The sequence below is a fragment of the Aristolochia californica genome, unplaced genomic scaffold (assembly GCF_029961685.1).
Source record: "Aristolochia californica isolate CCGP_79_NKW_82.1479 unplaced genomic scaffold, dmAriCali1.0.hap1 SCAF_13, whole genome shotgun sequence".
NCBI classification, from domain to species: Eukaryota; Viridiplantae; Streptophyta; class Magnoliopsida; order Piperales; family Aristolochiaceae; genus Aristolochia; species Aristolochia californica.
In genome coordinates this window covers 9,539,743-9,553,482 of record NW_027181804.1, presented here as the reverse complement: position 1 = coordinate 9,553,482, position 13,740 = coordinate 9,539,743, and the positions used below count along the sequence as shown (strand labels likewise).

Below are 13,740 nucleotides of genomic sequence, written 5' to 3'. Positions count from 1 at the left end.
CAACTAATAGCAGTAGAAACCAACAACCTTAAGGTTTTGGCAGAAAAAGGATGAGAAAAGTTTAATTTATTGTAACCAGTCAAGACCAAACCTCAAAAAACCCTTTTCTGAACTTGGTGGCTTCAAAAAAGGGGGAAAATAGAACAAGAGGTTTGATTCCAGAACCTAAAGCTCCGATACCATGATAATAAAAAAATGAGTAAAATTGAGAGTTTTGGAAGGAGAATGAGGGAGAGAGGAAAGAGAGAAGAGAGCTTGAGAGAAACTGCTCTAGATGGGGATCAAGCATTACCCCTACTTCTTATTCACTTGTGTTAGACAAAACTACCTCTATTTAGTTACATTTTACATAAACTCTTATAACTCCCAAAAGACTTACCAAAATTACATGAAATGTGTACTAAAAATAAATTAAAACATGCCGAACAATAATATCATCTCCACCCAGCTAAAAGTAAAATGACCAAAATGCCCTTCATATTTTCTAACAAATTGAAATTATAATTATTCTTGTATACAAGTCCACCCTCTCTATTTCACTGATATAGAGAGGAAAGTAGCCTAGAGAGTGGCGCTGTCTCCTCTTCCTCAACCCCCCCAAATCCCGTTCTGCATGAAAGGGGAGGGAAGGGCTACCCTAGCCCTCTTTCTGTGCAGATTTTCTGCACGGAGTCCCAGCCCCTCTCTTTCCATGGCAAATTGGGGGTACAACCTATGCCTCTCTTCTCTCCTGTCGCTAGAAGAAGAGGTGGGGCCATACTTGAGCATGAAAATGTCCATCAAAGAAACAAGAGAAAAGATAATCTTCACCTCATAAGGGCAGTCACTTGGGTTTCATGGGCTGTATCTAGAATTTAGGCATATCAAGAAATACAACATCCAAGTAATTGTATGAGGGGAAAAAATGATAATTAAGCCAGCCATATGCAGAAATTACTGGAACATTCTATTGCTGGACTTTTTTGAATTCGTCTATTGTGGATGTATTATAGCTATGTTGCCCTTTTTTGACAAGTGTTGAGTATGAATAGGACAGAATAAGATCCAGTCTGATACACACATCTAAAATGAGTGATAATATCATATTGAATAATTTTCATCCCATTCTTGTGCTGTTACTGTATTGAAATCCACTATAACTCACCGTGGTTTCCGGTCTAAACATGATGAATGCCTTTTTCAATTATAACCATGTGATTAAATCATAAAAGAAAGTCTATTATAACCACATGCAAATAGCATTGTGGAGTCACTTGCAAGGGTAGAATTTTCTTGCCACTCCCTTTATCATTAGATCCTAGCTCTATTTTTATTGATCAGTTATCTCCTCTCTTTGCACTGAACAACACCAAGTGTACTATCTCACATCCTACTTGCTCTCATTTGAGCTTTCTTAATGAATTCTCTTTCTGATTGTGTTGGAATTCATGAAAGGGTGTTTTTATCATTTCAATCTTCTAGTATTCAGCTCTCGAGGCAGCAGTAAGTTAGGAATCATGTCAAAAACATAGGTTCAAGTTTGATAAGATTCTAAGTTATATTGAGTGAGATATGAGTGGTTAAGTAATGAGGGGCATTGTTGAAATTCTACTTAGCCATCACTTAAAGCAAGAAAAGGGTTCAAATTTTAGACCTAACGAGTGCATAATTCAAGCACTCTTCCCCTCTTTCTCCAGTCCTTCTTCTTCTTCTCCTCTTTTTCTCCTAAAATTTCATGTTTTTACATAGTATCAGAATAGTGAAATCTGATTGCAAGAGTTCTCCAGGTTCTCTCTTCCTTTTTTCTAAGTTTTCACATCCTCTAAGAGAGGGGAATCTCAACATTTCTTCTAGTTGAGGCTGAAGGTCAAACTTTTTTCTCTTTTTTTTTTTTTTTTTTGTGTCATAACCTTAGGGTTGAGGGCATGTACTGCCAAGTGAGCAGTTTTATATGGAATTCGTGCCCTAGAGGGTTTACCAATTGGGAATTTCCCAACTTTGCCTGCAAAGCTCACAAATTTGTGTTCTTTACCTCCATCAATATACTGGGTGCCTGTGGCATTCTATTTTTGTGATAATTTGTAGAGGTTTTGGTCTCAGTTCTCTAGTACACCTTGAATTGGATAGTTGCAATTGAATTGAAGTTCTTTGTTGCCCTAATTGTCCTGGTGTGGGGCCCACTAATCTGCATGGGCCTTACATTGATATTTTTGGAAAGTCTTTTGGTCTGATTACTCTAGTTTAGTATGAGTGACTCTGGAGAGGTGTTTATACCAGCTAGAGAGACTGGTACATATGATGGAAATAATACAATTGTGATCATTACTAAAAAATTGAATGGCCAAAATTATTTAAGTTGGTCTAGATCAATTAGGATCTATCTTAAAGCCAAGTGAAAGGCTAAGTATTTGAGAGATGATCCTCCTGTTCCAGTAATTAATGACTACGAAGCTAAGAAAGCTAGGTAATGACTTGACTACTTAATAGTATGAAATCTAAGCTCAAAAGTCAAGTTATGAACTTGAAATAGCTAAGGAGAATTGGAACTCTCTTGAGTTATTGTTTGCATAGGATAGTAATTTGAGAGAATCTATGAATTGTATGTAGAATTATTTAGTCTGAAATTTGGTGACAGAACAGTTATTGATTATTATAGTGAGCTGCAAAGTGTACTACATGAGATTAGCATTTACCACCCCTTTACTACTGATAAGAAAGATCTTACAAAATAACAGGGTAGATTTATGTAGCAAAATTTTTGGATGGTTGGGACCTAAATAGGATGTTGCCAAAGCACAGTTACATGCCTCAGATGATGTGCCCTCATGACCTAATGCTTTTAATATAGTCATGTGTGCAGAATCTATTGTGGGGTTGCATGGTGGTAAAGAAGTAAAGAATGTTGAAGCTACTGATCTTCATCTCCAGCATGCACCAAGTAGATCAAGGACCACCCGTGGTCGTGGAGGCAGTAAAAGAGGACAAGGCAAAGAAAGTTCAAACCATGGTAGTGGCCAGGGTGAGAGCAGGGGTAAAATATGGTGTGTCCATTGTGGATGTACCAACCATTTTTCAAACAAGTACTGGGACAAATTTGGCAAACCAGTATGGACGAATTCTAGTACTCCTGATAAGAGTGACACTTCTATAGCTCGTGTAGTTGACATTGTGCATGGTGCCCCTAATGAGATTCAACAGTTAGTTCAAAAGATGGCCCAGTTGACTTACTCCTTTGCGCCTGTGGCCCAACCCACTTCATCAGCTAAAGCTATTCTGGCCAGTTCATGTATGTCTGGTAAGTTAGTCTTGCATGTGAATCATGTTTCTACATGAGAATTGATTCTAGTACTGTCCCAAATGTCAAGTATGTCCACATTGTTCTTGAAACTTAGTCAATCATCACCATGAAAACAAGTCACCCTTGTCGGTAATTCATTTTCTTCGATTAGAAAGTTGGAACAATCCAGCCAACTCCATCATTACAGTTTTATTATTTTGCCCGTTTCCAAATTTCCTGTGGATCTCCTTTCTGTTAGTCATGGGTTGCATCAATTGGAGGATTCATCACGATCGACTTCTTCAACTTTCATGTGGACGGTACAATCTTCCAGTGGCATCTCCAACTAGATCATCCTTCTCAAGCAAAACTATCTTAATTGTCTCCTATGTTGCCATCTAGTTCCATATTTTAGAGTGAGTCTTGTCAATTAAGGAAGCACCACCGTGCATATTTTTTATTTAGTCAATCTTCAAGTAGCAATTTATTTGAAATAGTTCATTCGAATGTATGAGGCCCGTGTCCTGCAGCTAGTACTTTTGGTTATAAGTATTTTGTATTATTTTTTATGATTTTAATATATCCATTTGGGTGTATTTCCTGCAAAAGAAAACTAAATTTTTTTAATGTCATCCAAATCTTTAAAATGAAATAAAAACACAGTATGGTGCTTCACTTCGTATTCCTCTTGAGTTCATGAATCGTAAATTTAATTCTTTTTGCCAAACTACCGATATTATTAATCAATCATCTTGTGTATATACTCCCCAACAAAATGGAGTTGTAGAAAAGAGGAATTGTTATTGGCTTGAGGTTACACACTACGTTATTCCATATGCATCTTCACAAATTGTACTAGGGTGATGTTGATTTTCAGGACTCCGTGGATTTAGCTCATGGAGAAAACTGGAGGAAGAATGGGTTATGGACTTGATTTTCCTAACCCTCCCCCTGAAGCTCTATTTATAGATTAATAAAACAATTGTATTACATTAATACCCTTGAACTTAGGGTTTAGGGTTTTAACCTTGGAACTTTAATCAAATTACATCAATGCCATCTCTATGAGATGACTCTTTATTTACCATCCTACCATCATTGTATGTGGGCCTATGGGCCTTCTCCTTGATATGTGGGCCTTGAGCCCGACTTCTATATCTCTTAGATGCATGGGTCTTCCTTGGTTTTATGGGCTTGGGCCCATCTTCTAATACACTTGAATATGCGAGCTTTCCTTGGTCGTGTGGGCTTGGGCCCTATCTTCCAACACTCCCCCTTAAGTTAGGGGTGAGAGAACAGCATGAACTACCAGCTTGCTGCAAATGATGTATAAAAAGGCGCATCTTCCAATATGCCTTCATCTTCCAACACTCCCCCTCACGCTGGTGCTCTCTTTCATGAAGCCCAGTTGGCATAATATCAGTGAGAGCAAATCACTCCTAGCCGCTAAGACATGGCTTTGTACTCCAATCTTAACTCATGCTGGATATAGGGCACACTTCGTCTTCTGTAGGTAGTGTGCCTATCGGCATTGCTCTGAAATGTCCACCTTCACCACCGTGTCCCTCCACAGGACAACGACTCTCAAGTGGTAGAGTAATATATGACATTAATGGGGGGAAGTAATATAAATGTAATAATAAGTTCATCCGTCATGGTGTCCTAACCTTTGATATTTGATATTTTTGACAGGGAATTAAGTTCATCCGTCATGGAATCCCAACCATTGACATTTGATATTTTTTACGAGGGTATTAAGTTCCTCCGTCTTGGAATCCCAACCGCAAATATTTTTGGTATTTTTTACAGCGAAAAATAAATAATGGTATGAGGCCACCTCTTCTTCAATAATAATGTCTCATCAAAAGAGACACAATAACAGCAACTGAAATGGGCTTGGACCCATATAACACGAACCAAAATAATCCTTATAAAATGACCCATGAAATAATTCAATGCAAGTATATGTACCAAATAATATGATGACCAATGAATAATCTGTCAATACTTCAAAATAATAAGCAACTCGTATAATCAGCAAGACAAGCTCTTTTAGGAACTTGTCCGAGTTGCCTTAAAGCGGGAAAAATCAAATCAAGATCTTCCTGCAATATATGATTGGTAAGATGACTGATTTGAGCTTACTGGAGCTTTCTGAAAAAATATTTCCAACAGAGAATGTGCTGGTAGGAAGATAATAAGCAGCAGCAAAATAATTCTGGATGGTGACTGTTGATTTCGGGAATGATATTACTGTTGCTGGAATGATGGTGGTGGAGATTTCTAGCAAAATTTTTCCGTCTCTCCACGAGAAATAGAACCAAAGTCGTCTTCTCCGGTGACGACAATAAACAGAGCGCATACCTGGCACTCGGGAAGCTCGGCAGACTTTCGAAAATCTCGTATTGCCGTTGCAACCTGAATTCCGGCAATGGAGCTAGCTGAATATTGTTAGCGAAGAACTTTTGGAAATTGACCGACAAAATATTTCTGAAGGCAACAGTGCCTTCTTCTTCCCCGATGCCGAATGGAGCAGGAGAGCAGTATAGTATGGAGGTCCAATATCTTGAAAGGATTTTCGGGGGACCACCGCCTAATATTGATAGCTGCAGCAAGATTGAAGACTTGTATTGCTTGCCCTTCACTATGCCGAATAGAGCAGGAGAGCAGTATAGTATGGAGGTCCAATATCTTGAAAGGATTTTCAGGGGACCACTGCCTAATATTGATAGTTGCAGCAAGATTGAAGACTTGTATTGCCTTGCCCTTCACTATATCCATGAAGCATGTATCATCAGCTTCAAGATAAGGTGGGGCAAGGTCTTCAAATATCCTTTCGGAGAGCTTCTTCTCATTGGCAAAGAGAATTTGAACCAGATCTGGGTTGCACAAATCCACTTTCAGATCTTGGACTCAGTGGAAACACTTGATAATCCGAGATGGGAAGGCTGACATTGGAGAAGAATTCCATCTCTCCAACGGGTAATGTTGGGCAGCAAGAGAAAACTAGTAACAAAATCAAACAACGATGTTCCAGCAACTATGAAAAAAAAAAAAAAAAAAAACGAAGCATCAATATGAGAAAAGAAAATAAAGGATTTTTGAAATTGTGAAAACCATACTACGAGTCCTGAAAATCAATGCTATAATATCATGTTGATTTTCAGGACTCCATGGATTTAGCTCATGGAGAAAAAGAGAGAGAGACCTTTTATGGGCTTGGGCCCATCTTCTAATACACTTGGATATGTGGGCCTTCCTTGGTCGCGTGGACTTGGGCCCTATCTTCCAAGTGTATTAGATAATGCTCTTATTGCATGTTTTCCTCAATGATTGGAGAAAAAAATCCTTTCCAGTTTCTTAAGCCTAATACTGAATTATTTCTTTTGTGCCCTCTTGTGTTTGGCGGCGTTTGTTTTGTGCATTCGTTCGGTCAATAGAAAATTGTCTCCCAAAGCCATAAAATGTGTTTTTCGAGGTTATTCACGTACACAAAAGGGATATCAATGTTATTGTCCTTCCACCAGAAAAAACATTAGTATCGGTTGATGTTGCATTCTTTGAAAATATTCCATATTTCTTAGTGTCTACCTCCGTGCCCATCACTGTGTCTGACACAGATCATGTTGCTCTAAGTTCTGTGGAGAAGATTCCAATCCCTTTGCCATCGGCTGCAAAATCAAAGGCATTGCAAGTTTATCAATGCAAAAGAACTCCAAAGACCAAAGGCATTGCTCTCTCTCCACTTCTTGCATCAGCACCCTCTTCGCCTATTGTCTTCAGGTAAGTGAGCTGCATTTCCCTATTGTCATTCGTAAAGGTGTCCGTACAACGGCCATCAGAGAACATATCCCCACATCTGACAACCTTCATAGAAGAGGCTTCACCGCCCTTGATCGTTCTTGTCCCCTTTGTGGTATGTGTGATGAGACAGTCCAGCATGTTCTCTTACATTGTGGATTTTCTTAGCAAGTCTGGATGAAGATTTTTCAGAAGATTGGGCTCCAAATTGAGCTACATCAGGACCTCTTCGGCACCTATGAGATGGTTAGGGGGATCCGTTTTCCTCAGTTGGGCAAGTTAATTCTTTCGGCATGTCTTGAGCATGTCCCATGGTGCATATGGCTCGAGCAAAATAACCGGTGATTCAACTCCAAACTAGCACACCAGACAATACGGCTTCCCATGTTGTGGGCCTTATCTCGAGCTAGTTACATACCAGGAAGGAGTTTGTCGCTCTATCGGGTGTTTCCCTTCGGAAAAATTGTAGTTTGATCGCTCATATGACAGGCCCTTGCAAGACTTTGGTTATGACCATCTGGGATCCTCCCTCTTGTGACTACATCAAACTCAATTTTGATGGTAGTGCTATTGGCTATCCTGGGCCGGCTGGAACAGGTGGTGTTTTCAGAGGTAACAATGGAGACCCTATTCTTTCTTACGCTAAGCTGGTGGGCATTGCTGATTTAAAAATTCTAAAGTAAGTGCTCTTCTATTCGGCCTCCGAATCTTCAAGGAATGTCTCCATGGTAAGCTAATTATTGAAGGAGACTCAAAGATTGTCATCAGTTGGTGTTCAAAAGACAGCTCCCCCCCTTGGCGCCACTAGCGTACCACTGATTGTATTGCTGACATTGTGTCATCTATTCATTGTAATTGGAATCTCATTCCTAGATCAGCCAACTCTTTGGCTGATAAATTGGTAAAATTCGGAACTTCCCATCAATCTCTCATTGTTTGGGAAGGCTTCCCCCCTTTGTAATTTGCTCTCTTGAGCTTTTGTCTTAATAAAATTCAGTATCATTTCAAAAAAAAAAAAAAAAGGTGTCCTTACAAGTACTCACCACTCTGTTTATAAGTTTTAGTCCTTTGACTTATTGTCTGATTCCTTTAAGCAATTTGCACTATCATTGTCTTCATGCAGTATTCCTTCTATGCAACACGCTTTGTTGTCTACTTAGTGGAAATGGGCCATGGACATAGAGATAGATGCTCTACTGGACCATGAGACATGGACATTATGTGATCTACCTCCCTGCTTTGCCGTTGTGGGATATCGTTGGGTATATACAGTAAAATATAAGGTTGATGGGTATATTGAACGATATAAGGCGCATATTATGGCCAAAGGATATGCTTAGAATTATGGGATTAACGTATTTCAAACATTCTCCCATGTAGAAAAATTATCTTTTGTTCACACTCTCATTTTAGTGGCAATAACCAAGGGTTGGGCTCTATATCAAGTGGATAATAAAAACTATATTCTAAAATGGGGACATGGATGAAGAAGTATATATGGAGCAACCTACTTGATATGTTGCTTAGGGGGAGTCAGGAAAGGTATGCAAGTTCAAGAAGGCAATTTATGGTCTTAATCCCATGGTATGGGATTCTCCAAAAGCATTGGGATCATTCATTGTTTATTTGGAATAGAACTATTGGAGTTGTGGTGTTTATTGTATATGTGGATGACTAGAAGTGATAAACCAAGGATTGCAAAGAATAAAGAACATCTTGCCAGACACTTCCAAACGAAAGACTTGGATTCCCTCAAGTATTTTTTGGAGATTGAGGTAGTCTGGTGTACAGCAAAGATAGTGTTGTCACAGTAGAAGCATGTTACTAATATGCTCCAAAATTATGGATTATTAGGTGCAAAACCCACTAAGACAATTACAAAAACGAGTCCTAATCTTCATGAAAATAGTAGTGGTGAATTTAAGGATAAGACCATGTACAGAAGGCTAGTAGGCAAACTTATTTATGCAACTATTACACATCCAGATATATCATTTATTGTAAGCATATTCAATCAATTTATGAATGTCCTTGTCAAGTACATTTAGAAGCAGCTCATACAATATTGTGATAATTAAAGGGGTCACCAGGGAAAGGCTTATGATATGAGGCACATGGTCACTTGGAGATTGATGCCTATTTAGACGGAGATTAAGCGGGAGCAGGATCCAAGTTAGATTGAAAATCTACTATCAGATACTGTGTTTTTGTTGGTGGAACTTAATAAATTAGAAGAGCGAGAAACAAACTGAAGTGGCTCGATGGTGTAGAAGTTGAACACCAAGCAATGGCCCATTTAGTTACTGAGTTAATGTGTGTTTGATTTGTGTTACAAGAGTTGAATTTTCCAAACAAAGAGGTTGTAGAATTTAGGATCCCATGATAAGAACTTCAACCAAACTAAGAAGAAGATGGAGAAGAGAGAGAGAGAAGAGATCAATCACCAAGGGAGAGCTTGGATGGAGAAGAAGAGGGAGAGCACCCACCAAGGGAGAGAGCTTGGACAAATTTGGGGAAAAAGAGGAGAGAGCTGGAGTGCTCTACCTCTTAGCCAAGGCCTTTATTTATAGCTTTTACAACTTCATGCCATCTTTATGAGAAGTCTTCTTATTTACCCATATGCCACCTCTTAGATGTGTGGGCTTTCTTTTCTTGGACATGTGGCTTGAGCTCATTCTTCTAACACTTTTCTTGGACGTGTGGTCTTGAGCCCACTCTTCTAACAGAGGCCATGACCATGCATTGTCATAATCATGTTGCCATCTTCATTGCCAACAATCCTTTATTTCATGAACAAATGAAGGATGTAGAAGTTGATTGTCAATTCAATCGTGACACGGAGATGAGTGGAGCAGTGGTCACTCCATATGTCCGATCTGCTAATCAGAATGGAGATATATTTACCAAATCCTTGGCAAGAAAGAATTCAAGATTTTTTGTACAAATTGAGGCTCCTCGATAAATCAGCTCTAGCTTGAGGGAGTGTTAGAATTCACGTAAAAATATTTTTATCATTTCACTCTTCTAGTATTTATCTCTGCAAGCAGTAGTAAGTTAGGAATTATGTTAGAAACGTAAGGTTCAAGTTTGATAAGTTGTATTGAGTGAGTTATGAGTGGCATTGTTGTAATTGTACTCAACCATCACTTAAAGCTCTATAAATAAGAAATGGGGTTGAATTTTAGACAGAACGAGGGCATAACCCAGGCACTCTTCCCCTCTTTCTCCTCTCTTCTTTTTCTTCTCTCTTTTTCTCCTACAATATCATATTATTACAGATTGCTTTCAAACAAAAATCATAAAATAAATTCAAATAAGCACCTGCTGAAGCTTCTCTTCAATTTCGTTGAAAAGCAGAATGTTGCCAACATATGATTTTCTGAAGCAGTAAAAGAAAATATCATGGTCAAAACACAGATAGAAACCTCAACACTGTTATATTTGAAAATGTCAAGAAAAAACTCTTCCTGAACTAGCAAATAGAAGTATAATTAGAGCCCAAGTCTGAGGGGCATCACTCAATTGCTTCAAACCCCCACGGAAATTTTTTTATTGAATGAATTAGCGTTGGGCTTTCTAAAGGTCAAATTACTCAAGATTTTCTCTGGAAGTACTTGCTACCAAACCAAAAACGATTAACTTTCACAACCAGAGCCGCAGAGTAACATTGTAAAGATGTAATTTCAAATTATCTGCTAACATCTTGAACAAACAAATAAAGAAGCTGTAAGAGTTCTGCATAACCAAACCAGACCAAACGAAGCTTCAAAATATGCCTGAAAGAGATATTAGTGAAACCTACACAAGTTCTCAAACTAACCTGAAATCTAGCAATGGCCGGATATACTTTTGACCAAACGTGTAATAGTCAAAGGGTTCTCGGATGGCTTTATGATGAGGAGAAAAGACAAAAGGATTCTGTGAAAATGATGTTCACATATTATCAGGATATCAAGAAACAGTATCATCTCTAAGCCATAAGATAATAGAGCAGAAAATATCAGTGACCATCAAATGAAAAGCACTGTTCAAGTGGATGAACCTCAACATCCAATAGGATGCGATCGAACGCAACAGCCATGTTTGACAATATCAGCTCCCTTGCCTCAGGATGTCCACTTTGTAATACCTGAAAATTACAAAAGAAGCCCTACAATATGTCAAGAAAAGTTTCAATATCTCAATGAGAAAAAATAAATGTAGATTAAAGAAAGAATGCAAAATTTTGGTAGATATAGGGAATATTTTACACATTATATAAGAAACATCCTGGTCCTTAATATTGCCTTTAAGTAGATGACATATGATTTAGGCATCTAGGGGATTTAGAAAGGTAGTTCTTTACCGCATTCCGATAATTTTGGTATACTTCCTCCATCCCAGAAGCAATACTTGGAGGCAGCCTACCAATTTCAATCTCCTTCCTAATGCCAGAAAGTAACTCTGCAAAGTTTTGAGGAGTACCCAAAGCTGTGAAAGTGAGTATTTGTAGAAACTATCATCAGTGGAAAAGTCTTAAAGACTGAATGAGATAGGATTGGAGAGCCAGATAAGCCAGCTTGTCTGATGTCACAGAAGAGGTCACTAATCAACCACAACCATCAGCTTTTTGTAGACGTTTGAAGACTTTACAAAATGATAGTATGGAATTTCAAAAGAAAAACTAACAGATATCCCTTTTACAGAGCAGCAATTCTATTGCAGAATGAAGAAGAACAAACCAAACAAAGAAAAATAAATGAAAGAAAATTATCAAATTGTCCTCTGCCTTGGTCCTTCTCAGTGAACCTATTTACACTTATCACATTTGAGACCATATAGTGGATTGAGCCTTTGGCTCATTGGCCATATAGGGGAGTTTCTATTGTGAAGTCTTCAGTTTAAGTCTTGCCTGGGAAAGGAGTGTTATGTGTGTATAATCAACATTAAACAAAAAAATTAAAAATGAGAAATTTTCAGCAAACTTTTCTGGTGGCCTGCGCCCCTGATAAGGGGCCAGTGGCCACGTTTGATTAGTGACCTCTTTGGTAACATCAGCTGCCAGCTCTCATCTCATATCAGAATGCATGCACATAAAGTTCATAGAAAAGAATTCAAGGGGTGCTAGCTACTCACAAATATAACACATTTTCCGCACAAACTCAAATAAACACAATGAAGAGTGCTTGGTTTCATTTTGAGCAGCTAGTTAATATAATACCTATCTATATCGGTACATCAAAGACAAGAAGTGCTAAAAGTGGCCAATGTCACCATGAGTCAGTTGCCAGAACCACATACGACTTCAAGTCTGCGATTCGTATAGTCCAGTTTAAGAGACAGGATCAGGATTAAATTCAAAACAAAACAATCAAGCCTTCTTAAAGCAAGTGCCCTCATCTGGATTTCATCGCCTCTCACATTCAATTATCTGGCGACTTGAAGCAAGAGGCACAATCTACCTAATAACCATAACGTAAGATGGATCAGGGAACTTGGTACGCTCGAACAATTTGTCATGACAAACTCATAGAAAAAATCCGTCATAGTTCAATAGCCCACAGGTTAAATTATGATTAAAACCACTCCAAACAAAAAATTGGGGAGGAAATACAGCCTTGATCTTAATGCAGAAAGAAACTGACCTTCTTCTGTCCGGGCATTAAGAAATGTCCTTGAGTGCTCGACTTCGTCATCTTCCCTCAAATCTGATGCAAGTATAGCCCCTCTTCTAGGAGCAACAGTCCTTTCAGTAGTTTCTTTGTCCTCTACCAGCTCTGCCATCGCTCTAAACTTCGAGTTGGCATTGGAATTGCACGCCACACCCGTACCTGGACGAACGCCAGCACGAGCACAAAACGAACATGAGCCCGTAGAAGTCCTCGCCAACCAAATTGACGGATGCAAAACCCTAACATTCACACACAACCCAGAAACCGACGGAAAACCTGGAAGGACCCACATAGTCGAACACAACTCGATACGAAACGAAAAACAGCGTTCCGTCTCACTGAACTGATCTGTTCCGGTACCGACGGCTTTCCGAGTGAAGAATCAAATTCAATAACTTCGAGAGAAGGAGAAAATAGACCCTAGACCTAGTTAAGTCCTCTTACTCGCACTCATTCCTTAGCAGTCTTTTAGTTCTCTATGCAGACTTTATTCTCGGGAATGACAAATGATCAAGCGTATGTTGGTGAGTTACTTCTTTGAGGCACGTAAATTAATCGCCTGACGCAGGAGGTTTCTGTCACAGGCGAGAAGAGAAGAGATTACGCACAATGCGAGGGAACTTCACTTGGTGGTGCGGAGAAGATGAAGAGGGAGCGAGAGAACAGAAAAAGGCGGCTCAAGAGAGGCGACCACGCGCGGGAGCTCGGGGGTAAGATTACAACCTACGAAGTCCGGCTTTGTGAGGCACGTGCGGGATTAGTATTTGCTAAAGGAAGCTGGGCCATTTAAACTGAGAACACGAAGACCACGGAGAAGCTGAAACGTGGGAGAGTTTCATTGGTTTATAAGGCTACAACAGAAAAAACACTTGTAAAATAGAGATTCACCTCGAGATACGTAAAGGCTAATGATAAAGATTCTGATACGTGGAGCATCGATTAAGTGGCTGGGTCCACTGACCCTTCTTTGGCGTTTGCGTGAAGTACGTGTCAGGAACGGAACGGAATCTCTATCGGGAGAGAGAAAATTTT

At 39.2% G+C, this 13,740-nt stretch overlaps 1 protein-coding gene across 2 annotated transcripts in view; it reads right to left on the bottom strand.

Annotated features, from left to right (window-relative positions):
• Positions 1 to 13,412, bottom strand: part of LOC137948360 (glycerol-3-phosphate acyltransferase ATS12, chloroplastic-like) — a 37,642-nt gene extending 24,230 nt beyond the window's left edge. The window contains exons 1-5 of one of the 2 annotated variants that reach the window (XM_068794437.1): positions 12,682 to 13,412; positions 11,403 to 11,527; positions 11,100 to 11,186; positions 10,878 to 10,975; positions 10,379 to 10,436 (exon numbers count right to left, since the gene is read on the bottom strand). In XM_068794437.1, coding sequence (XP_068650538.1) covers positions 10,379 to 10,436; positions 10,878 to 10,975; positions 11,100 to 11,186; positions 11,403 to 11,527; positions 12,682 to 13,000 — 687 coding nt within the window. In that variant the 5' untranslated portion in view covers positions 13,001 to 13,412. The remainder of the gene's footprint in view (positions 1 to 10,378; positions 10,437 to 10,877; positions 10,976 to 11,099; positions 11,187 to 11,402; positions 11,528 to 12,681) is intronic. The other variant, XM_068794438.1, reaches the window with a different exon arrangement.
• Between the last annotated feature and the right edge of the window lie 328 nt (positions 13,413 to 13,740).